The 25,768-nt window shown below is 37.6% G+C and overlaps 1 protein-coding gene and 1 long non-coding RNA gene across 5 annotated transcripts in view; one reads left to right on the forward strand and one right to left on the reverse strand.

Annotated features, from left to right (window-relative positions):
* Window positions 1–25,768, forward strand: part of BICC1 (BicC family RNA binding protein 1) — a 118,467-nt gene that overhangs the window by 70,581 nt on the left and 22,118 nt on the right. For all 4 annotated transcript variants that reach the window (XM_040563651.1, XM_040563649.1, XM_040563652.1 and 1 more), the window contains exons 4-7: window positions 20,958–21,037; window positions 22,430–22,588; window positions 23,615–23,668; window positions 24,646–24,840. In XM_040563651.1, coding sequence (XP_040419585.1) covers window positions 20,958–21,037; window positions 22,430–22,588; window positions 23,615–23,668; window positions 24,646–24,840 — 488 coding nt within the window. The remainder of the gene's footprint in view (window positions 1–20,957; window positions 21,038–22,429; window positions 22,589–23,614; window positions 23,669–24,645; window positions 24,841–25,768) is intronic.
* Window positions 3,961–25,761, reverse strand: LOC121073080. The gene is made up of 3 exons (XR_005821504.1): window positions 25,675–25,761; window positions 25,464–25,573; window positions 3,961–4,373 (listed from the first exon to the last, which is right to left on the reverse strand). It is a non-coding gene; the product is annotated as an uncharacterized LOC121073080 (long non-coding RNA).

The following is a 25,768-nucleotide window of genomic DNA, read 5'->3' on the forward strand; positions in this document are numbered from 1 at the left end:
TCCAAATGGAAATTTCAGTGAAACACATGGCATAAAAATGTAGAACACCTCAGCATTGTTTTTTTCCAGTGTAGTTATGAATGCAGATGAAATGTGTTGAATGGTCATGTTCAAACCCAGTATTTTAGGGTGAAGTGAAAGTGGGAGAGTTGATAACCCCCATACAGCACCATCCTGCAAGAGTTTTGTGAGTCTTAAACAGCACCATAACCTCTTCCAGTGTGTGCAAAAGTCATACTCCTGTGGATGGAAAAAGGAATCAAAGACCGAGTCCTGCCCAGGATCCCACAAATGCGGTTAGGCAAGCAGCTGCTGCTGTTCATTCTCAGGTAGCAAGTTCCCTGCTTGTAGATGGTGCTCTCTTACAAGCATGGGTCTGATCTGCTTGGAAGAAAAAGGAGTGCAGGTTAGGCAGGAAGTTTGGAAGTTGCGTGTTATCTGTCACATCTCTACTATAGATGACTGTGATGCTCCCTCTTAATGCTCCTTTTTGCACGTGGCCTGTGGTGGCCATGCAGCATTGCCTTCCCTCCTACACTGGCCATACCTAATTCTGCCACTGCATGGGACCTCTGTGGTGACCACAGCGATGTCCTGTGAAAAGAGATTGCTCTTGTTTGGTGACAAAAACTTGAGGAGGAGGAGGGGACCTTCTGTGTCACTGAAAATGATGTTTGAATGCCTAGTTTAGGCTGCAGGTACGTAAGCTCGCTGTTGGTGCACAGGAGAAGAGCCACTTACTGGACTGACTAATTATATCCTTCCTTTACGAACTATATAACCCACCATTCTGTACTGAGATCCGGTAGCAGACAGAAGTGTCACGGACATAGTCCTCAAATAATATTTAGTACTGAGACTAATAAGGCAGCAGGTGAGAAACTGTGAGTACTGTGAAAAGTTTGTGGTATAAAGAAGTGGTCTGGGACCCCTACAGCAGGAGTTCCTTGTGTTGATGTTACTTGATAATAAATGCAAGCATTAGATAAACAAATAGATTTTCCTACTTCCAGTGATCACTGAGAATGCTGGAATACTAAAGGGTTCTAGTGTATCCTACTAAGTAGAATGCCCATCTTTTTTAAATACTGGGTGGCTTGGTGTGCTTCAGGGGCTGGCATGTCTGCAAAGCGCAGTTCTATAATCTGAAATTTCCCCGAAGAATTTGGTCAAGTCTGAATTTAGTCTAACAAGAATAAAAGTAACTAAAAATTACCTAACAGTTTAGGCTATTTACTTCTGTGTTGTTTAACTGCTAATGTTGGAAACTGTAGGCTGTTTCCTGCAGTTTGGCAGCTACACCACTGACCTTGCAGTTTAAATATATAATGCTGTGCTATATGTGTGTGTGCAAATCTATAGGCAGAGAGCATGCTATGCCTGTTAGGATTGCTTTATTCTTAAAGTCTAGAGTGTTTGCCTATTCTCAGGCTTTATTTGTGCATGTTATTCCTACTTAATGTTATTTATAACCATAACGTGGCTTTTTCATCTGTATTTTCCTTAAATGACTTCGTTACTCTGGACTAAAGAGAGGTTAGATCCTCTTTCTTTTTCATAGCACATATGTACTATGATCTGCTTTACTTTTTAACCAAAATTAGAATATGTACCTGTGCTTTCCTATCAATAGCTGTTACATTCCGTACAATGTCATAAGAACACTTCTAAAAGCATTCCTAGAAATGAATGGTGAGGATGAATTCCTTCATTTTGTTTGTTATTGTTCTAAGTATAGAAAACTGTTATTTCACAAAACAACTGGAAAAATCTCTAACTTACTTTGCTACTCTCAAGAGTAGATGATGTCAAGCCAGCCTTGCTGTGCATGAGCCTCTTAGCTGTTTGTCCAGCATGTAGTGAGTTACCCAGTTCTTCATGGAGAATATGAATCTAGTCTGGAAAGTTAATAAAAGTGTGTGTGTGTAAAGAGAGGATAATAAGCATCTCTCTTCATTGAATATGGGCGGTGAGTTTCAGAGTGTTCGCAGACTACTTTACATAGATTTAGACGGTTTATGGCCTCAATCTGAAAATATGTATGTTTCAAATAAGTTTTTCTTTGTCATGTATGTTCTACTTGGCAAATGGAGATTCAAATCTCAGGATGAGAGGAGGGAAAGGGGAATTTACAGCTGTGTATGAACCTGAGCTACAACATCACGGCATACTTCTTTTCAGTAGAAATTTGATTATATATTTCAGAGATGGTTCAAGTTGCATAAAAACACGTTCTGGCAAAGGCTAGATTTCCTAATTATACTTGATACCATCTTAATTCTTTGAAGATAAAAATGAATCCTGCTACTTTCCTAGAGAGTTTGCCCATGTAAACTGTGTTAATGGTCTTTAAGTGCATAAGCACTTAAAAATTTGTCACGAAATTTCGATAATTTCATTCCATTCTAAAATTCTTTTCACTTGTAACCCTCCATAATCTCTGAAACTCCATAAAAACGACATGGTGAATAATGGGGAAACAAAGCTTAATGGGCTGGAATTGCTTATATGCTTGCCAGTATCCAGCTATGTAGCCGATTTATCAGATTGTGAAGTTTATTTTTAAGTTCAAAAACTAACTTACTATAAAAGCAGTTCACAGTTTGTTTCTGTAAGTGTAGTAATGCATTCTTTGAATTTTATTTCACATTTGAATCTTATATGCTTAGCCATCCCTACCAGAGAAGGTGTGATACTGCATCACAGGACTGCCAAATACTTCAGACTGGTTAATGCAGCAAAAATAACAGTAATTTTTCATAGTTTTGGTCAGCTTTTGTTCCTGACCTACTTCGATCTCACTGCGTGGTGCTTCTGGTTAAAATAATTGTAGTTTCTGCTGTTCTCAGAATAAGGCAAAGCAAAACAAATGGACAGTGCAAGAAGGAGAACATGGGATGCAATCAACTCATTTTCCTGCCTTAAATTCTATGTTATGAATAGCCACGTAATTAGTTCAGAGCTTTGTTTTATGCTAATTTATTTTAGTCAGACCCTTGTTGACCTGCAGTGGTGTTATTGAGCTTTTGAGGATGTGCTCTATCATATCTGACTATAGATGTCAAGTGATGCAGATCTTGCACGAACAGAAAGCAGCCAAACCTCTGTGAGGTGCTTAGATGCTGAAGTGCTTAAAAACAAAGGTAACTTCTGGATCAGTTCATGCTCAAGGTGTAATCTTCTGTTGTCTCAGCATTGATTCCAGTGTAGATGAACATGAGCATGGGTTCAAATGGCAAATGCCCTACTGCATGTTGTACAAGGTCTGCAGAGATCCCATAACGTACCCCAGCCTGGGCCCTGCCCGCAGGCACATCGGTGCTGCCCACACGAGGATGGCTGTGGATGAGGTTTGCCCATCAGGCTGCATGGCTCCGTGCGGTGGGTGCCTGTTGTCTTGGGCAGGGAGTCCTCCAGCTGCTTGCAAGTGGGTCAACAGAGTTGTTAGAAGAGAACCTTTTGAAGCTGCTCCATGTTTTTCCCCATCTGTAAGTGGTAACAGGGTCCTAGTGCATCAATTAGAGGCAACTTCCTATGGTAGTAATGGGCACGATGTTTTTTGATTGCCATACCCCCAGAATGACCCTATTCCTGAAGTTGCAGAGAACGATAAAGCTGTGCTGGGTTGCATTTTCTTCAAGTACTTGGAAGTGCTCTTCCAAGGGAAGAACAGGAACCACTTCAGCCGGAAACAAAATGAGGGAGACAGAGCTGTTTTCACAGCTGCCAAACAGCACAGTTGTGGTCTCATCTCTTGCTTTCTTGCATGCCTGACTGTGCCTCTATGTCTCCACAGCTACCTGCCAGGCAGCTCAGCCTACCAGCCTGGTGCACCCTGTGCCAAATCCTCCTGCTGGAGAGGGAGGTCAAGGCTGCTGCTTTATTGATGCCTCTGCCCTTTTGTCACAGATTGGTCTTTAAAGCTGTTTAGTTCTGGTTCCCAAGGTATAAAATGTAGGCATGACTTCATACCAGTTCAGCAGAGGTTTTCTGAAAAATCTTGGCATTTAAATGCCTTTTCCTTGCTGGTCCCCATGACTACAGGCTTGGCCTATGCCAGCTCCGCTGTGGACTATGCATGCCGCAAAATTCCTGTGCAGCTTTTCTTGACCTCACTAAAAACATATAAAAGGTTTGTTCTGATATGGAGTTGTCCAGTTGATAACTTTATCTGTAAGTAGCTATTAAAAAAAATATATAAAATTTTTAAAACTCGTAACTTTATTTTTAAATAGTACGTATGAGAAGCAAATGAATTCCACAACGGTATGTTTCTACATACTGCAGGCCATCATGTTAGGAGGTGAAGGATGCCCTGTAATGTTTCTTGCAAACAAGACTTCTTGAGGTGAAAAAATGATCACTTCTTGTACCTGCAATTATTTGATAAAATTGTTTCAATCAGATGTGGTATGTAATCTGAGAAATGAATTTTTTTTAAATTTGTGCTTGACTGTTCTGTAGCAAAACTAATGCTATTTGGCATTTCCATGTAGATAAAAGTTAATTTGGTCAATGTGGCATCTGCTAGCTTGTAACTCAGATCATCTGAAGTGCTTAAAATTAGTTTCTGATTTGATTTTGCTCTGATATAAATCAAATAAGCACAACCAAAAGAAATACGATTGCAAAAATATTTTAATAGTCTTCATCTTCTTGATAATTGTCATAATACAGAGTGATGGTCAGGTAATTCCTATCAATCATGTATAAATACATGTATATACAATTAGGGCTTCAGAATGTGTCTCTGGGAGATGCTGCAGTCATCAATTAGTTGTAATGCTGTAGCTGTATGCTGTCTGCTTTTTTAACTATTACCACTCATTAGTACATTTCTTTCTTTTGTGAAGGGATTATCCACAGTTTTTAGGATTTTTCCTGTAAGAGAAAATTAACTCTGAAGGTGTGAAACATCATTTGAAGCTCACAGTATGTTTTTGTTTTGTGTTTGAGCACATACTTTATCTTGGATTTGGTTGGGAAAGCTTTGAGAAAGCAAGTGTTGTTTCACTTCTAGCTGTAACTCACTCCTGCTTCCATGTGTTTAAATCGTAAGGGTTCAGAAGATTCCAAAGTTGAGACGTTCTGGATCCAAATCTAATGTTATTTTATGCAGATGTTTGACACTAATATGAAATTTATTGTAAGCCTAGTTAAAGATGCTAATTTAAAAAGATTGCTTATGCATTAGGCTTTGGTCAGTGAATGGCAATGATGTGTTAGGTTAGCAAACAAGATGCAAATTGTTATATTTTGATTTGGATCAAAAATGGCTTGAGTGGAAAGGGATAGGACCTGAAAACAGCTTTCAAGAGCATGGAGAAAATACTGCACACAGCAGAAATCAAGTTGAATGTGTCAGACCCTTAATCTTAAAAAAAAAAAAAAAAAAAAATTATATAATATATATATCTCCATGCCAGTTTTACTGTGGAGTCAGAGCACTACATTTATATACTCTGAAGGAATAATGTTTAATATACAATAGTTTGTGCCTGAAAAAATTCCCCATGTTTTTAGTCTTTCCAGTTCTGTATTACTGTCTATGTGTAGTTGCCATCCTGAGAGCAATCTTCCTCATAGAGAGCCAGTGCCTCAGTTGATGTTCAGGCTTTCCTGCTGCCTGTGGGAGTTGCGGGTAGGGCTGGTGGCCCAGTTCCCCTCTTGAAACTTGTGTAACCCCTATAGACTCTCTAGAACCAAAATCTAAATGAGTATCATCCATTTTCTGCAGATCTTATTTTATTATAAATTCATTTTTTTTCAAATTGCTTTGGTTTCATACATTCTTCACATTTTAGATTCTAAATATAGCCTAGGGCTGTGCCAAAGACCAAGTGCAAACACACAGAACCGTCATTGATAGAAACTCTCTTTAATGACTTCCTCTGGAAACTAATTTGAATCATATGATCTTTCTGGAATAAGCAATAGGAGGGAATATCTGAAAAATAAGGACAGCATGGAATGGCTTTCTGACTTCTAAGCTTTTGATCTGAACAAACTTAACTTTGTATAAACTGTGCGAGTCATTTGATTTCTTGGTTTTTGAGAAAGACTAACATTTCCTGTAAAACAACTCAAATCCAAAGAGAGCAAAATCCAGGGCATAAATAGTGTTATTGGGATAAATACTGTTTTTCCAGATTTTTAGCAGTTAAGAAATAATTGTTTTGGCAAGTGTTTGTCATGTGCTCTGGTAGACTGCAATTCTGGCTGTGTGGCTGCAACTGCAGCTGCTGAATTGGTGTGGTTCACCCAGGGAGACCCCTACAGCCTGCCAACACTGATTGACCATGTCTAGGTACTGAGGGATGTTGGCTACGTGTACTCCCGACATTAACTCACGGGAAGGGAAAAGGTAAATGATATCTTGGTAATGGGAGTAAAGCTGTGGGAGTGGAAAAAGCTGGGGATGAAGTGGAATGAGAAGGGAGAGACACGGAAAGGAAATGGGAGGCTGATGGAGGCACTGAAGAGAGAGTCGGAGAGATGGAGGTGTGGGTCAGCAAATGAGTTGCAGGAAACATGAGGGCAGAGTGGGAGTCTTAAAGAAATAAGGCTTTTGAGAGAGCAGAATAATAGAGTAAATTATGCAAGTGGCATATAGAGAACAGGAAAACAGGTGGGAGGTGGAAAGAGGAAGATGAAGGGAAGGAAGGGGTGAAAAATGGGCGTTCTAAGTGGAGGGGAGGGTTACAACCCAGTGTCCATAGGTGCCCGACATGGACTTCCAGTACACATCCTCATCTTGGAAATGAGGTCAGGTTCAACTCTGAAGTTTCTATGAGCAAAGTATCATGGAGAAAAGCTGGTAAACAGCACTGTATTGGTGCAGACTTTCAGTACTATCTTAAACTGCTGATTAGATATCTAGCATGTTGCTTTTCTCCTATCTAGTATCTTTATGCAGCTTTGGTGAAGATGTAGCTAGCTGACTACAATTTCAGTTTGTTAAAGATTTAACAGATGTCTTGACTTACATCAAAACATGTATGATTTAAAATATGGGGAACACAAAGCATGTTTCTAGTCTGAGGGAGTTGAGGATATTGGTGCTTTCTGCTAAAGATCGCAAAACAGAATTGGAATGTGTGCAAGCGAAATAAGACAGCAATAAAAAGGATTCAATTTGAGTGCAACTGTCATCCAGTTTATTAGATTTGTGTCCAGTGCAATGTCAAATAATGTAAACTGCTTGGTTTTGTAACACTGGAGGAGAATAATAGCCAATAAAATAAGCTGAGAGAATATTGAGCTTCGAGAAAATGCAAGCTGTCATGTGGAACTTGCTTAAAATATTGCTGTGCCAAACTGTTCACAGAGTTTTTTAGCAATAAATTTTTTGAATTGTACTAAACTCTACATGTGCAAAATACATGCATGTGTATATTTCTTTCCCCCTTTTCTATTATAATTGGAGTGAAAATTTGAGTGTTGTTAGCGTTAACTTTTCTGTCTGTGGGTACAGGCGCTTGGAGGACTATAAACATGAACGACATGCATATAAATACACATTTGGTCACTTCAAGGAAATCCAAACTTTCAAAATGTGTACACTTCCTAGGACAAAAAAAAAAAATCAAAAATGTTTAGGTGCAGTGTATGTTATTCTCTTCTCTGCTTCTAAGAAATTTGCCTAAAACCCAGGGAGATCAGGTGGCTTCCTATCCTTAAAGTGATTGATACGTAGCACCTTGCCTTCTGCTAAATTTTCTGACATGCTGCACTGTACTGGTCAGTGTTTTCAGTGACCATTAATTGATGGAATAGGATGCATTTATCAAGATGTGCAAATGGCATGAAGACAACAGAATAATATTGACATTCAAAAGCAGGGTACATACTTTGAACATAAGAAGTAGGAAGAGTTTAAGAAATATTCTTGCGTATATTTTAAAAAGTAATAATGTTATGTAGGAATAGGAGAGGTCATTTGTTATCAGCATCTGCTTAGTACAGGATTAGAAGCAAACATTTCTGTCGTAGAAGAGATTTCTCTTGGATTTTACAGAGGAAAAGCTAACAGACTTTTTTTGGCATAATTTTTGCTCCTTCCTCTTCTGCAATTTTAGTTCAACTTGAATCACAGTCAGCTCAAAATGAATGCTTGGTAAGTTGTTTGAGTACTTAAATTTAGGTTCCTAAATGTGTATCTGAAAGTGGTGTCCTCTGCTGCTCTGCTCTCATCTGCTGGTAGGGAAAAGGAGTGAGCACTGAGCTGGGGCTGGAGAGAGCGTTCCTTGCAGGTGGGGATTCTCCATGATATTTTGGCATTTATTAGTTTCCTTCACATTTTATTTTGCATCCCCAGTAACGTATGGTTGCTACCTCAGTGTCACAACTAGCGTGCTGCCATTAACAGTGCCTCAATGCTTATAAACGAGCAGAGAATGTTCTGCTGTCCTGGCTGTGGGTGTCAGGGTACCCAAATTTGTTGTGTTTGTCCAAACAAGGCCGTTATATGCAGCAGTTCAGCAGTGCTTCCCCTGGCCTTTTGTGGCCTTTGGAGGTGCAGAAAAAGGTCAGGTGCAGAGCACAAGTTTGGAGATCTGTGCCTCACCTAAGGAAGGTGGGACTGCAGAGCTGAATGAATTAACTGGGACTTCTGGGAGATGCAGAATTTTGTGTTTTGTCACTGAGAAGTTTCATTTTGAAAAGGTTTTGAAGTTTCAAATCTTCTCTTCCTGCTATTGTATTGAGCTCATTCTCATTGCTTTCTGACCTTCTTCATTTTATTTTATTTTTTTAGCGGGAGGGTAGAAGTCTACCTGAACAGCAAGGTACATAAGAATGTAACTAATTAAAATATTGACATTATCTTGTGCTCAGCATTGGCATTCAGGAATTGCAACCCAACCAAGGCAACATGCTGGTGCTAGGTCGTAGTTTTGAGCTTCTCTCAAGCAGCATCTTTGGCATCTTTGACTTGTAAGTCCTTTGCTTGCAGATGACTTTGACTCCTATGCCTGGTGGTAGCAGTAAACAAAAACAATTTTGGCTGAATTTTGTTAGAGTAAAACAATTTGAAAGCAGCTTCTTGAATATGGCATAACTTCATTATTGGTTGAATTCTCAATGTTTACTCTTTGAATTTGACTATACTTGAAAGCTAGAATTTTAACTTTGACTTTTCTGCATTGAATGGAAAACTTGTCTTCTCCCACAAATATTTAGACAGCTAAACTGTAGGGACGATTTTCAGCTGTTTTATGTTGTTTGTCCACAGCTGTTGCTCTGTGTTTTCCTAGCTTGAATTGACTGGACAGATTTGTAGGGGATGCTAGAAAGGGGTTTTAATTTTTTTTTTCCTGCTGTAGACAAACAATTAGTGGAAAACTAATGCTGGAAGGTTTTTACTTTAAATGGGGAATGCAGAATGTGGAGAAAAAAGACTGAGTTTCTCAAGATCTCAGATGAAACAGCTGCTACCACCACCTGTTCTCTACCTGAAGGCCCAAATTTCTTATAGTTCACTATTTTCTATTCAGAATTTGCCAGGAGTGACAATATCTGTCTATTTTGTCATCTGAAACATGCATGCATGCACACAAAATATCCACTCCCTCTTCCATGAGCGATTGCTGTCATCAGGCTGAGAGAAGAAGCTGGATAAGTTCTGCTCTTTTCTGTCTTTATGATGTTTGGCTTGTGAGTACATTGAAACTACTAAGATCCTTTCCCTCAATAGCTCTCCAAGTACTCACCTTACATACTCATTGCCTGCCAAGCTTCCTAAATTAACCGACAGGCTACCTGATGAACAGCAGTTTAACTATGGCTCCTCTTAACACAGCTTTGTAAATGGGTAAATATTTTCCTGAATGTGTTGCTAAGGCTATCAGTACATAATTGACTTAAAGATTTAAAGCAAGTCTCTTGCTGACACTGTGTTTATTGTTTGGAATGCCAGATTAATTACAGCGTGTATTGCAGGCTCTGTGTTATGAGCTGCATCTGCTTTTTGTTAACTTTCTCCATAAATGAGAAACTGTTAGTGCAAACTGTTTCTCATATTTTGAAGAAAAATCCTCAAACCCTGTAATTGTGTACTTTAAAAATTAAAGAGCAGTTATGTTTAGATCACAAGTTCGTTTATTTCTTTTGTTTCTGGAGGAGCTGACCCAGGCATAAATGACTCCTCCCTGTTTTGCAATAAATAAATGAACAGAAGAGACTGTCCCAGGCCATGCGGAACATGGCCACGGGAGTTCATGTCAGTTCTCTTCGATCAGAGCAGTTTGACACTCACAAATCCACAGCATCCCTTGAGCCAGCAGCTGGCAGCACATAGTTCATTTACTGGAGCTATTTATGCGAGCCTCCAGCTTGCTGCCACTTCAGAAAGCAGACAGATCAATTAATGCTCCCCCCTTTGTGTGCAGTGTAGGTGACAACTGAGAAACCTTTTAAAGAAAATCACATTTGCTGGAGTCTTTTATCTTGTTTGTGGTGAAATTGTTGGGTTTCCATGCTCACTGCTTGTCCTCTATCTAGTACTGCTTCTACACAAAAATGTGAAATGAACTAGCATTGGCTAAGAGAAACATACAGTACTTTCTGGTCACATTTATGAATGATCTACGAAAGCAATCTCTAAGCAGTGAGCAAGGCAGCAGGTGGGAATGTTTGGTTCCTTTTTTTTTGAAAAAAGAAGCCCAAGAACTTTAAGTAAATCTACAGAAAAGTTATTTGAACTGTGGTCATTTCTGTAAGAAGAGTAGGAACAAAGTTTTAGGCTTTTCTGTTTTTGCTCAGGGCTTGCTGTGTGTTCTGGTGCAGAACAGCAACTTGCTTATACTTGGGCAGATAAGGCAGAGCCAAAATACGAGCACAGTTGTGTTATGAAGGGAATTATCAAGGGCCTCAATGTCCAGTAAGAGCGCTTGGCAGTAACTGTAGTAAAACTAAAATTTCAAGCCCTGGAATGTGGTAATACAAACTCATATTATTGTAATTAAATTACTCGGGGATACAAAATTGTCACAATCTTTCAGCTGAAATTGGCATTAGCTTATGTGTTGTTCTTGGCTTTATTTTTTTTTAGGACTTTCTTGCCCTTAGCAGGTATCTGGCAATGTGCTCTATACTGTGTGTACTTGTAAACCAGAGTCTGACTGGTCTTCTCTGTGGCCCCATCGTTCTAGTTGAACTCAGATTTGGGGCACGCAGAGATAAGAGTGATTTTGCTGAATTTGACATTGCATGGGTGCTCAATAGGAGATAAATTTATCAGAGGTGAGTTTTGTAATTGGGCTAATGCTGGAGACAGATGGACAGAAGAGATGCAGAGCAAGTTCATTGGAACAGCTCAGGTCTGGTTGGCTGATTTAAAAGCTAAGACTTGATGTCTGCTTCAGGTAATTTTTTTTAAGCAAAGCCTGGAAAAATTACCCTCAGAGAAACAGCATAAGCAGTGTGTTGTTTACTTGCTATGAACTCCTTGTTAAACAGAAGAAATTTCAGGGAGGTCATTGGTCTTCAGGATATGAAGGTTCACTTCCCATATCAGGGGTACCCTGCCTGTCATTCTGCAGAAAATTTAGTATCTATAAATAAGAACTACCTTCTAATGCAAGATTTTCCACTGTTACAGTGCCACACAAATATTACTGTGCTAAAAACAAAGAAATGGCAGATAATTATGAGATGAGAGTGTGTAATTTTGTATTTATGTTAAAAATTCTCTGTATAAAAGCATCCTGAAGCTTTCAAAAGTCAGAAATAATTGCCACTAAATTACTTTTCTTTCCTGATGAGACCCATCATAGGTGGCTTTAGGGGAAGCAGTGTTTCCACCTTCCTTCTGTCTAATCTAATCTTTTTTTTCTTTGTGGAGATTAGAGCCTGCATAGCAGTAATTAATGGAAAAACGTCTCCATATTATCACGTTGGCTTTAAAATAAAAGCACCCAGTGATTTTAAAATACATATTTTAAAAAGTCATTACTATTTTTGAGTCAAATTTTATACACTATAACATTACCATAATTTTAAAATACATATTGATATTACATTTCAAATTTCAAACTCAATATTTAAAAATGTAATATGTAGCAATAACTTAACTTTGTGCATTGGAAATAAAATGATTGCCACCTTACAATTTTGTAAAAGGATTAAGGAGGTTTTTCTTCCTTAGCATATAGATAGATTGTAAGCAATGTAATCTGTATCTGATAGGTGAGTAGATGAAATTTGGGCACCAAACATGTTCTGTTTGAACTTGAGTTTGTTTTTATGAATCTACTAAAACATCAAGTCAGTATTAGACAGCGGACTGTTAGACTGGAGCTTTGGGTTGTCAGGGATGTAAGAACCCCCCTGCACCGTGCTGCTGCTATTCTGCATTGTGCATGCTCTGTGCACCAATGCAGTGTAGGCGGGTGATATTGATACAACACACACTAGGGTTTATGAGCAATAAACCGCTGACATTTTTTAAAAACACAGTCACTTTTCTCCCCTATAATAAAATTTACTTAAATACTGTCTCCAGCATTAGCTCATCAGGACACATCTCTGCACTCACAGAGGCTGTTTGCTGACCCCACTGGAGTGCCCTGCTCCTCTGTGGGATGCTGCATCTTGTCACTGTACTTCAGATTGCTACTGGGCAGCTGGTGGAGTGCTCCGCGTCATGCGTTTATCTGTGTTTGGGTTGGGGTTGGAGGTTAGGGTACTCTTTGAAAGGCCAACACGCTCGTAATGCATGACCTGACTGTGCCTTGCTGCAACTTGAAATATGAATCCTTTCCATGTACTTCTTGTAGCTGCTGCTACTTAGCTCTCAAGAAAATTGTTTAAATGTTTTTTTGTGTTGGACTTGGCATTGCCCTCATTAAGGGGAGGGTGGGAAGATCCTTACCATGTTCTTCAGAAACACAGATGAAAAGAACTTGTAAATAACTTAATCCAGGAAAGGGAGGCTTGTGCTTTTTGCACTGTGGAAATATCATACTAACAGAAGTGATAGAGTATTTGTAATAGTAACCAAAAATGGTACCTTTAACTATCTCTGGCTTTAGTCACTAAGTGCCCCATGCAGTGTCAAGAACCAGCTCATTCCATCTTTCTGATACACTTTTATTTTATGTGGATTTTCAAAGGAGAGTTCTGTTTGTCCTGTTCACGCAGGTGTAACCAGTGCAGTATTCTTTGCTGGAAGGCTGGCTGCATCCTCCTGTTCCAACCACAAAATTAATGCTAATGCTGTATCCCAACGGTTGTGTAAGACACAAATCGCATAGTGGAATGCAGTCAGCTAGAGCCATAAGGCATTAAAAGGAGCAGTATTAACCAGCAGGCATAAAGATGCAAAGTAAATGTAGTTGGATTTGGATGTGGGAGAATTTGCAAAGCAGGTTGAGTCTGAGGCTAGCATTTAGGCTGACAAGTCAGGTGTTACAATGTTTTTCCCCTTTTATTTGGCAAAGCATGGCCAGGATTACTGTTTTTTGCAAGTATGTGTGTATAAAATCTAAAATGATTTCCAGGCTTATACATCAGAATTGTTACCTTGAATTTGACCATATGTGCAGTGAAAATATAATGGTGGTGTCTTTCATAGTATTAAGTTTAAGAGATGACTTAAATTCCTAATTTTTTTCCTCCCTTTATTATTTTCTTTCCCAAGCATTGTGGGTCTGCATTTGTGCTTTGAGATACAATGACAACAGACATTTAAGTAATGAGCCATGAATTCATTGGTTCCATGCTGAAAAAATAAGGCATAACAGACTTGTGTCCTGCTGAGAGACTGCCTTGCTTGGGCTGGCTTTTTAGGGGAAAGGCTGAAGAACAGCTAACTGTCCAAGAAGTAGCAGTATTGATGGCCTGGGCTGAATGCATTTACAAAATGTCCCTAAAAATGATGTTTAGAAAAAGTAAAATAAGGAATTTAATGGTAAGAAAAGTGCTCGGAGATGAAAATTGTGTGTCTGAAATGGAACTCTCCAGGTGACTACAATTAATTCATTCTCATTTCTTCTTTTCAGGTCTTCTTCTCCACCTTGGCCTTCCCCTTCTCCCTTCAAATCCAGTCACTTTTCTGTTTAATTTGTCATATGTTCTGTTACCTCTCCCTTGTCTTGCCTCTTTGCTTGTGCTTTAAGAGAAGTCTTTTCAACTTCATTTCCTCTGTCACTGGATCCGAATCCAGTCATCAATAGGTTTTCTCCAAACATAATAAATTGTACAGGTAATCTTTTTTAAGCTTATCTGATATTTCTGGCTGATTGTCACTTAATTCTAGGCTTTCTGAACTTTAATTCCTGGTTTTCTGGGGTGACATTTCAAGGCTGCTAGGAGATCTGAATGTAGGATTCAGCTATGATTTCATGCAGAAGTGCACCTGATTTTGTTTTTTCTTTTTATTTGTAATGTTGCATCAAACAGCTTTTATTTGAAGTAGCCTGCTAGAGTTTTTAAAGTTCTCTTTTAAACTACCATATATAATGAATATTATGAAATCTGGTAAACAAGATGTTCTCACCTCTACCAGAAGTTGCACAGTGTTTCTTCAATTCTTTGTTTGGAGGGGGGCGAGGGGGTGTTGTGTCAGGGTTGCTTTACCCAGTCCCTGCTTCAAGAATCTGCAGTCAGGTGGACCCACCCATGTGTATATGTGTATCTATGTATTTTTATAAATGCTGGAGAGAAGTAAGGAGGGGATAGTAGACTTCACCATCATACAGTTGTTATAGTGCAGGACTGACAAGTAATGCTCTGATATCTAATGCTCTTCAGGTGATTAAACAACCATAACTGAAATGCTAAAGCTGTGGCAGCGGCAGTGCCACAAATACTCGGTTTCTGTTCACTTTCCTTGTCATACTCCAAGTAGAACAGAAATTCTAAAGAAGGTTTGGAGTTAAATGCTAGGAAGAGGGAAAGTTAAGAGTCAAAAAGATCTGAGAAGAAAAAGCTTTTCAAATGCATGCATTCATATAGGCATTGGTTCTAGCTCTTCACAAGGACATTTCATAATCAGCTGTTCCTCCACAACAAATAGATCCCCTGGAATGCCCAGAGCCTCAGGATATGTCTGCTCTAAAGACACTGTTAATTGCTTGCAGCCCATGTTGAGTTTTGTGGTGCTTTGGCTGGGCTTTTGATGATGCCCAAGTTAGCCAGCTGAAATCTTTCAGATATGACAATGCTGCAGTCTGACTTAAACTACAGGGGGGGAAAAACAAACTAAACCAGAAGAAGCCCAACCTCGTGGCATTAAGTGATACATCTGAGGGTACAGGGAAGTCTGCACTAGGCAAGGACCCCTGCATTCTCCCTCAGTGAGCTTTATTTCTTCTGTGGTTTAGATACCAGGAGGTAAGTGAATGCACTGGAAGTGTGAAAAATCTTCTAAACTGATCAGCCAACAGCAAGAAGTGCCCAAATGACAAATTTCCTTTCTCACTCCATTGAATTCATTTGCATATGCCCTTAATCACGAGCATTTGCTGCATGCTTTTTGCCTTAATGCTTCTCTCCATGGGAATAGATTGAGCCTGTTTCAAGTCAATTTTAGCTATTGACATCAATCCATCTTGTTCAGTCAGTAAACATCCACTCTAACAACTGTATACACAGTATTTCCTAATTTATTTAAAAGCATTAAATAAATATTTTTCAATGTAAGTATCCTTTTTTCTGTATTAATAGTAAGTTCTACTTGACTTTTTTTGATTAATTCCGTGGTTTATAGACCTGTTTCATCTTGTTGTTGTAGTGTAAATAAGGTGCTCTTTCTTTTGAGAACACACCAACTTTCATATGTTCATTTGACTTTCTCTTTTTTTCCCTTCATATAGTTTGAATTTTTGCTAGTACGTTCTGGGCTGCTACTTTCATAACTTCTTAAAAATGCCAGGTCTCTTATGTCTGCATTTTTTCTTCAAATGGCTCAGATTCAGTAATACATATGGGCTCTTCAGATCCTAATCAGCTGCTACTGTGAATGACTGTCATCTGCCCTCCTGTTGCCCAGTTGCCTAGCTAATTTTAGAATAGTGGAGTTTCTGTAACTTAAGTCTGTTCATCCTGTAAACAAGCTAGATGCATAGTTGTGGTCTGAAGAGCTTGCCCGTTAAACGTAATGTCTGATTTACAGTAGAGGCCTGCAAGTTAAATGTCTAATTATTTGAAATACTTCTTGCCTGGCAGAAGTTACTGTAGATGCGCTTGCACTGGCACAAACATGTTTTGGCTTGGAGGAATTTTACTTTGTTTACAGAAATGCTGCACACAATAGTAGCAAAAAAGCTGGAGGCTTGCTGGTGTAGCTGTGGACAGAGGAGCTGGAAACTCTGCCAAAGTGTGGAGTGAGGAATTTGAGGAGAGGAGCAATAAAAGGCCACTTCAAGGCAGGAGTCTGGCAAAATGAAGACTGTTGAGAAAAACTTCCAGCATTTTCTGTTGTGCAACTTCAGCTTTCTATTTTATATAAACATTCCCCCAATCTTGAAGGAAACAAATCTGTTAAAATAAAATGCCTTTTCCATTCTTAGGAAAGATACTGTATGTCAAAATACATTACAAGATAAATTACCATAGAGCAATTCTTCACATTTTGCAAGACATTAAAGGGTTTTTTATAAGTCAAAATCTTTTCCAGTTGTGATAGTACATAGTGTATTTAAGTATTAGAGCTTTGCATGTTTTCAGCATGCAGATTGCTTCTGAAGCCTTTGTGCTATGTGGCAAATAGTTCGTAAAGATTCAGCGCCTCATTCCTTTTTTCATATTTTCATAGTAAGCATCTGTTCTTTGCTGTAATGATACATATATTTAAAGCATAATTCCAGTCAAGAGAGTTGATAAATATGGGATTAAGATTTGATATGTTCAAAAGTGTTTCGGGAGGGGGAGGTAGGTGTACAAAACCAGTGTTATCCTGAAGCCTCAAGATAGAATAGGCCATGGCATCTTAATGATTGGATCCAGTTGTCATCTGGACAAAAATGGCCTTGTTATGTCCCAGTGTCACCAGAGCCAGCTCCGTTGGAAGCAGTCAACCTGCTCCTCATGAAGAAGTGGTCTCTGGCAGGCTAAGACCACGTGCACCTGCTGTAGTGAATCAGCTAAGTCTAGATACTGGCAGGAGGGTGATTTTTATGCTCATCTGTCCTGACTGTATTATAGATATGTTATACCTGCTCTACTTTTTTTGCCTGACAATCGTCTTCACACTTCAAACAGTACTAATTGTTTTATTTTGGGCTTTGTCTGATGAGAATGCATTGCAATGTTTGTACCCTGCAGGTATTTCAAAAGTTAAGTGTATAGCTTTATCCAACAATTTTTTTTGTCTCAGTAAAGGTAAGATAGTAATTTTTTAATGAACTTTAAAATGTAACCATAAATGCATGAAATAAATAGTTGCACGTTAGAAAATAGGTGGCATGGAAAAGTTTTGTGTTCAGCCTCAGCTTATGTAAATACAATAGCAAAGGGGTGTCACTTGCCATATGCGGTTACTGACCAACACTAAGTTTATGGAGCTAAAAAGTAGAAACTGTTTGGAACAAAGATTTTTAAGGTATTTGGGTCTGTATTGATGGCAACAGCTTCAGGAAATATTTAAGAAGCCCAAGTCAATGTTTTAATTACTCCCCTGTATTGATGCATAAAAAAACATAGCATGCTATTTTATTCTACTAGGCATTTTATTCTGCTCAGTGAAAACAATTCATGGATACTATGCAGTTTCAGGCTTTTGCAGCAAATAGTCTGGATTAACCAAAAAGCTGAAATTGCAGGTAAATGCTGATTCCATTAGTGACAGATTTTCTGTTGGCAGGTATTTAAGGTCAAATGCAGCCTGGTCTGTACTGTGTACTTGGGCTTGCAGGAAGCCGGGGAGAAACCTGCCTTTTGATTACACTCTGGTAAACCTGCTATAGTGTTTAAAAACAGAAATAGAAAGTCTTTTAGTTTGAAAGTGTACCATTTAGCCAGGGGAAAAAAAAAGGAAAAAAAAACCTTCTCTAGCTTGTTTGTAATGGTTTGACAAGAGAGTATTTAGGCTTTGACTCAAAAAATGATTGTAATGATAGAGTGACTTGATTGCATGTAGGTACCTTCCCTGGAAGAAAATACTGTTCTTTAATCTCAGTGGAAAAAAAGGTAGAAGAAGAAACACAGAATATAAGTGAAAAACATGACAGAAACCAGGTACACATTTGGGAGGCTGAAACTGATGAATCATTAGAGCAGACAGTTTTCCACGTTTCCATGTTTTGTAGAGGAACTGCAAAGTAAACAATTTAAGTGATTCCCTGGAGAGGTATATTTAAGAAATTTAAATATCTGTAATATACAGAAAATGATGCTAATCGAACCTAATTGCCCCTCTGAACTTTTAAGCAATTCCTGAATTAGCGATCTGTTTCTGTGTGCCAGTTTGGTATCACATGGGTATCTGTCGGTTTGCCTGGAGGCCGTGCATCATTTCAGTGCACTCTCAACTCCTGCAAAGCCAATTCAAAAATGTGTTTGTTGAAAGTTAGGGGTTTTTTGTTTGTTTGTTTGTTTTTAATGCAAGATTTCGATTGAGATGTCATATCAAAACTGTATTTCCTTGAAGGAAAGACTGAGCAAGCCTCGAAGGAGGAATTTTGGTAACTTAAAAAGAAGTTGCTTCATATCCATTACCAACCACTGTGTCATTGAGAAGTTGTCAAGTAAGGAGAGAGTATTTAAGACCAATTTTGAAAGACTTAGCATATTTTGGAATTGTCACTGGCATCAGTGGGTTTTTTGTTTTTAAAATGAAGAATTGAGCTGTTTTTCCCCACTATAAAGAACAAAGAAAGATTAAGTGCAGCAGTACAGGATTATTTTTTTCTGAAGCTGGCAGTATTAACAAAAAAGGGGAGTCTGATATGTTTAAAAAAAAAAAAAAAAAAAAAACATCCTGAAATGTATTTTCACCCATGGATGAACAAACAGCATTACAGACTAGTAATACTGTTCTTTGGTACTAAGAGCTATGGGATGCCAGATGTGATTCCAGATATTTGTCATACTTGTGACCCAAATAGGAAATACAGTTTTGATATGACATCTCAATCGAAATCTTGCATTTTAAAAAAAAAAAAAAAAAAACAACAAACAAATGTCTATTAAAATGCAAGGCTTACAAATATTTGCAAATCAGCCTGAAGTGTTCTTCCTTTGGTTTTGTGTTTTTCCTGGTTGCCTCTAACGAGCATTTGGAGCATACATCATGTGCTAGAATCTGCTTCTGGGAATTTCTGCCTGCAACATCCACTTCAAATATAATTCACAGCTTAAACACATTAGAACCACATGGCTTACTGTCAACTTAAAACAGAAAAGAAAAATTGCCTTTAAGACTATTTTTTTTTACTTCACTGCATTTTGAAAAGGCTGAAGCAGCAGATTTTCAGAGCTTCTGTTAGATTCTGTGCACATACCATGTTTTAGCGACTGCAGTTTTTCTATTTCTAATAATAAATATACCTGCTTCTCAGAACTGAAAATACTGCACTTTTCTGACTTTCGTGAGAATTGGCAGTGAATGTGCTGTTCCTTCAGTGTTTCTGCATCTCCAGCTGAATGCGTTCAAAACTTCCCAGTGGTAAAAGACTATTTTTTTATTGTTGGAACAGAAGAGTATCCAGGCATAGTTTAAACATACTCAGTTCTCAATTGAATACAACAGGTTTACAATTTAAAGTTGTATTATTTAGCATTTCTTTAGTAGTGAAATTAGTTCAGTTGCTGAGATGATGGGAAAGGCAGGTATGTTGTATTATGCTGTTTTCTCCTGCCATTGAAAATACATACAAGTTAGATATATTTACTTTTATGTGAGCTGTTTAGCATAATGAATTAATTAATCATTCATTAGCTAGAAGAGAATTTTGGTTTTTTGCTTACTTTTTTCAGGAAAACAGTTGATCCCATCACAGGAGAAAAAGAAAATTTATTCCAGAATTAGGGCAAGAGAAACAGACCAGATACCACCTGCAGAATTGTATCTGTGTTTGAGACTGCAAGATTTGGGTGGGGGCTGATGTCTGATGTTTTGATAGTAATTTTACGTTGTGGTACTTCATGCTTCTGGACACCAGATGGTGCTGCTGCACCAGCTAATGTGTGATTTTTCACACTTTGAGTGATTGATACTTGACTTAAGTGGAAGTCTACGTGTTAGCGCTACACGTTCTACTTTTTAAAGACAACGGTCTGAAAGATATAATGCAGACTGATTGGTGTTGTGGAACCACAATTTTACGTCTCACAGGGCTAAAACTCCTATCAGCTGGTGTTACTCTTGGATATTTAGCTTAATAGCAAATCTTAATATACAGGACACTTCAGAGATTTGATTTATTATTTAATAGTACTGTTTAAATTTGATTTAATAAACTCAATTAGAAAGCTTCTGGCAGAGCACCTTTTTTATTGCCAGTTAAGACTGCAGAGGATATTTCCAGAAATGAATTAAATAATGCAGTGATGCTTGAGGGTTGTTGGGGTTTTTGTTTTTTCCCCCCTCTTAGATGTTGTCTCCATTAGAAGCTTAAGTGAGGCTGTCAAAATGCTCTTTGCTTGCCCTCTGTTTACTACTTTTTGAGAAGACATGGTGGCTTAGCTACTTAACTGCATTGCGGATAATATTTTTAATACTGAGACTTGGACTTGACATTTCAGTTTTATTTATTTAAAGTTGGTTAGTGTACTTAATAAACTCATTTGGTAATCCTAACTGGGGATGAATGGATTGAAGAATGTTTGTTTTTTAGCTGAATCCCAAATGTTGATGGTACTGTTTACCAATTAATTATAGTTAATGGGTGCAAATAGTTCTGGAAGATTTGAAAAGGCTTTGTTTTCAGAATGCTATTATTGAAACAGTGAGGGAAGTTTGACAGATTTTCTTTTTTTCTTTTTTTTTTTCTTACAAGTATCTATTTCTTTTGTAGATCCACATATTAAAGTCTCTGGAAAAAAGGAAAATGTTAAAGAAGCTAAAGAGAAAATCATGTCTGTCCTGGACACAAAAGTAAGGAAAAAAAAATTATTTAGAATTTGAGATCTTAACCCCTAAATCTGTGGTGAAGTTGATGTAGAAAAAGACCTAGAAGGCAGATGCCTTTGCACTTGGGCCTAAGAAAAGCCAAATGTCTAGGACCTGGTCAAGAGGCAGAAGGCATACCTCTGTGTCTGGGGAAGATGTGAAGATGGTGCTGTGTCTTGGGAGAACTTGCATGGTCCCTGCACTACTGCAGTGGGAGTGAGCAAGCAGCAGTAGTGGCTGAGTGACACACACCCAGGCTGGATTACCCAGGGGAGGAAAATTAAAAATAGAGAATACAGATAACTCTGAGAACTACTCATTCTAGAGACTCCTGGAAACTGGCAGGTACTCAGGTTCAAAATGATGTGAGTTCATATGGTCCGTATTCCATTGTAGAAAGCAGAAGCAAGCTAAACAACCCTTTTAATCCCCAAACTTCTCCATAACGTTCCTGAAGACAAATGCTCCTTCTCAAAAGGAGGATTTTTTTGATCTCTCTTTCTAGTCATTGGCAATATTGTCTACTTCTGATATAAATGACTAGACATGTTTAAAAACAAAATAATTTCATTAATAGACTTTAAAATGCTAGTTGTGCTTGAAATTTAATTTTAGGAGCATTTACATAGTTCTGTGTTAAATATTACAGTGATCGTCTACTTTAAAAAGTCCAGACCAGAATTTGAGATTTCTAGTATTTGGCCAAGAGTCTTATATCAAATTTTTATTTCATGTAATGGCAAGTTTTTCAGGACAGTGTATGCAGTTTCTGCATAGTTCTATGCCAGCTCTTTGGTACTCAAAACAGATTGCCAAAAGGAGCTCACCAGTGATAGGTGTGGGTTTTTTTGAGTAACTCTTAAGTCTATTGTTAACAGGCAATGTTATTAAGAATAGCTGTAGACGCTATTTGTACATTTCAAAAATTGATGCACCAGAAAAATTTGGTGTGTTTTCTCAAGGGGGAAGAAAAGTTATTTTTAGGTCCTTTGGCTTTGTGATTTTCCAAACTTGTCATCATACGATCCTTTCAGATCAGTGAGGCGTGTGACTGCAATTGAAACACCATGGGATTCAAACAAATTGGAGTAGATTGCAAAAGGACATTGAAGTCACTGTTCATAAAATCTGGGACATGTTTTAAAAGCTTTAGACGCTATTTTTGAAGATGTACCTTAATTTCTATATTGGAAAGAAAATGTTAATGACCTAGCTTCTGACTCTGATCAATATTAAAAACATCTTACTTGAGTAGAAGCTAAGCCACTACAAAAATGCTTGGAAATGCAATTTTCCATGTCATTCTTGAAGCTACGTTATTATAAAATACTCAGGTTCTACTCTTAATAAATCTAATCATGGGTGCTTGATTTCCAGAGCAATCGGGTAACCTTGAAGATGGATGTTTCGCATACAGAACATTCTCATGTGATAGGTAAAGGTGGCAATAATATTAAAAAGGTGATGGAGGAAACAGGATGCCATATCCATTTTCCAGACTCAAATAGGAATAATCAAGCGGAAAAAAGCAACCAAGTAAGTGTGTGTGTGTGCGTGTGTATATATATGTGTATATATATATAGCTTTTATTTTTATAAAAACTGGTGTATATTAACTAATAAATATATATATATATATATTTAAACTTAATTAGAATGTAGTTGCTGAGAATATGAAACGTCTTTTCTAAACTTCTTTTACTGATTTGTTTTTATTTTGAGGGGAGAGGAGTGGTGAATTCATGTTCAGGAAAGTAAGATTTACATTTACACTTTTTAGAAAGCATGGGACTTCCTAAATGAACAAAACTTGATCAATGGATGGGAACAATTTGTGATGATTCATGAATCATTTTATTTTTTTAAACTGAAATTATTTTGAGAGTACAGAAATGAACAACTTAGTGTGAGCATCCTACTAGAGAAACAGTAGGAAAAGTAAAGCCTTTGTAAATTTTTTCCTCTTCAAATCTTGACTTATTTAGCACAATGTTTAATTTCTTGGTGCTTTTGGCTCATGATGCAACTTTTTTTGAACGCTAAAGTAGGTGGATAGCTAGCAAAAACTAATGTTCTATTGTAATAGTTTAACGTTATTAGAATAAGTCATTGTACCTCATTTGGTCATCTTTTGTGAAGCTAATGTTAGGGAAAAGTTAACCTTCAAATCTTTCATCCTGGTATTTAGAATCCCTCTTGTGCATCCCAGTGGCTGCTCAGCAAAACACAGTGGTTTCAAAAGATTCAAGAAAACACTATTTTGTTCGGTACTGAGCATGTGCATACAATAGTAATTCTATTACTTGATCCAAATAGCTGTGTTGATCATTTGAAAAATTTCTTCTAGTTGCTTAAGCTTATGTAACCTAAGATGCTACAATATTTATAGATAGGTGTCTTCTTTTTCACAGAATTAAATTTTCAGCTACTGTTCAGACAACACTTAGGATGTCACCAGATGTGATATGTTGTTACTTAAAGAAAACATAGGTATTTGAATATATTTTCAAATGCCTCACTTGAAAATGTGATGCAATATTTTCTATATCCTTACTTTTCCAGGTGTCTATTGCAGGACAGCCAGCTGGAGTGGAGTCCGCAAGAGTTAGAATTCGGGTAATAGCCTATTTCAGTATAACGTTCCTGTGAAAACACCTTAAAGGAAAATATTGCAGTAGAGGTTTGAGAACCCTAAGGTTGTCTAGCTCTATTCTCTGACAGCAGAAATGTGAGAACAAATGTGAGGATTTGTATAAGTAATATGCAAAGGGTATTATAAAAACTGATTCACATTCTGGCAAAATCTTTAACTAGCCCTAGGTGGACCTTGAACACAGAGTCTACAGTATAAGCAAGAAGTAAAGTATCCCATATTGTGTTTAAAATTGCATCTTGATTTACACTCTAGAGATGGTCTGTAGGAGCTCAGCCATCCTGTGTGAATCTGAGTTAAGAAAGGCAACTGCAACCTTTTTAATTTTAACAGTTTTCATGTAAGTAACTTGGTGGATTTTGATTCCTTTCTCCACTCACAGCACTTTTGTCTTCACTTTCTAGTTTTGATTGTATGTGTATTGTGGCATGGATACTGAGTCTATTAAATTGTTTTTTTTCACAATTATACTCAAGTGTGCCACTTATACAACTTTGGTCTTGACAGTCATGAAAGAAGCCAATGGTATGCAGCTTTGTAGCTGACTTTAGAGCTCTAATTAATCCATGTCAGTGAAAAAAGCTTCTCTATGAATGTTTACAAATATTGATGTCTGTAGGCCCATATGGATAAATACGGGCAATGAACCTGACTTTATGACTGCTGCATAATTGCAAAAGACTATTATTTTGGATCAAACACACAGAAAAACTCCACCCAAAGCAAACAACATGAGAAAAAAAAAAACAAAACTTGTTTCCTTGGAAAAGCAGTGCCTTTTCTGAACTCAAGATAAAGTTTTTACAAATGGACGCTGGGTAGAGTGTATATTGTATCAATTTAATTATCACTGACTGATACATTATGATTCAGTAAGTAAGTTGTGGTAATTTCACTGAATATGACTTAGGTTTTCGATATTTTCTTTTTAATGTTCTAGGAGCTGCTTCCATTGGTACTCATGTTTGAATTGCCTATTGCTGGAATTCTGCAACCAATCCCAGATCCTAATTCTCCCACAATTCAGCATATATCTCAGACATACAATATTTCAGTTTCCTTTAAACAACGGTCTCGAATGTATGGTGCTACAGTCATTGTCAGAGGGTCACAAAATAACACTAGTGCTGTGAAGGTAATGTGTCTTCCTAAGCAAGCTTCTGCATTTTAGAAATATTCATAATTTAGATACTTATGCACTATATTAACATTATATCTTGCCTTACCTGTACATGTTATCATATAATCACTTTTAAAGTCTGAATACTATTTTTTTAATTTTTTTTTTTAAGTTTAACTGTTGTTGGTAAAGTGTAAAAATGTGGAGGAAATAATTTTAAGTTTAGAATTTGATGTCGTGGTAAGCTTTTGATTTTTTTTTTCTGTTGCTTACCTCTTTGGGTTTGCAGCAATTCTGAAATTTAGTCCTCATCCTACCAATGTCCATAAATAATAAAAACTTTATGTATAAATAAAAATCCTCCACACTTCAATCTTTTCATTGTGCGGTCAAATACATAACCGTGAAACTCGCCGTAGCAGTTAATCAAACTTGTCTTGCAAAACCAGGACTGGGAGATGTGAATTTAATATGCAAGTAAAGGAACTGCCATGATGCTATTTATCATAATAAAATTAGTAAGTTTTTGTTAATGACTGCCAGTGTGACAGATTGGTACAGTCTCATATGGGTATATCTCAAGCCCATAAGAATGTCTTAGACCAAAACTGAAAGGCAAACTTTGGAAGTGTACCTACCCAGTTATGTCTCAGTTGGCTTCCTTATTGCTGTTTGTGGGCACAGAAGTTCCACTGGGCTCAGGCAGTTTGATGTCCTCCTGTTTGCCTTTAATAATGGCAATTAAACTCTGCATTTTGTCATAAAACAGAAATAGTAGGTAACGGTTAGTTCATATCTTACCCTGTTACAAATCAGCCAGGTTTTTAAACAAAACAGAAATTTCTTTACCTTGGATGTGAAGTGCATGATGGATAAGGAAACCATCTGATGAAGCTTTGTTTTGTATGCCTGTTTAACCAGTCTTGTGCACTTACCCCTGCAG

Source organism: Cygnus olor, chromosome 7 (genome assembly GCF_009769625.2).
Source record: "Cygnus olor isolate bCygOlo1 chromosome 7, bCygOlo1.pri.v2, whole genome shotgun sequence".
Classification (NCBI taxonomy): Eukaryota; Metazoa; Chordata; class Aves; order Anseriformes; family Anatidae; genus Cygnus; species Cygnus olor.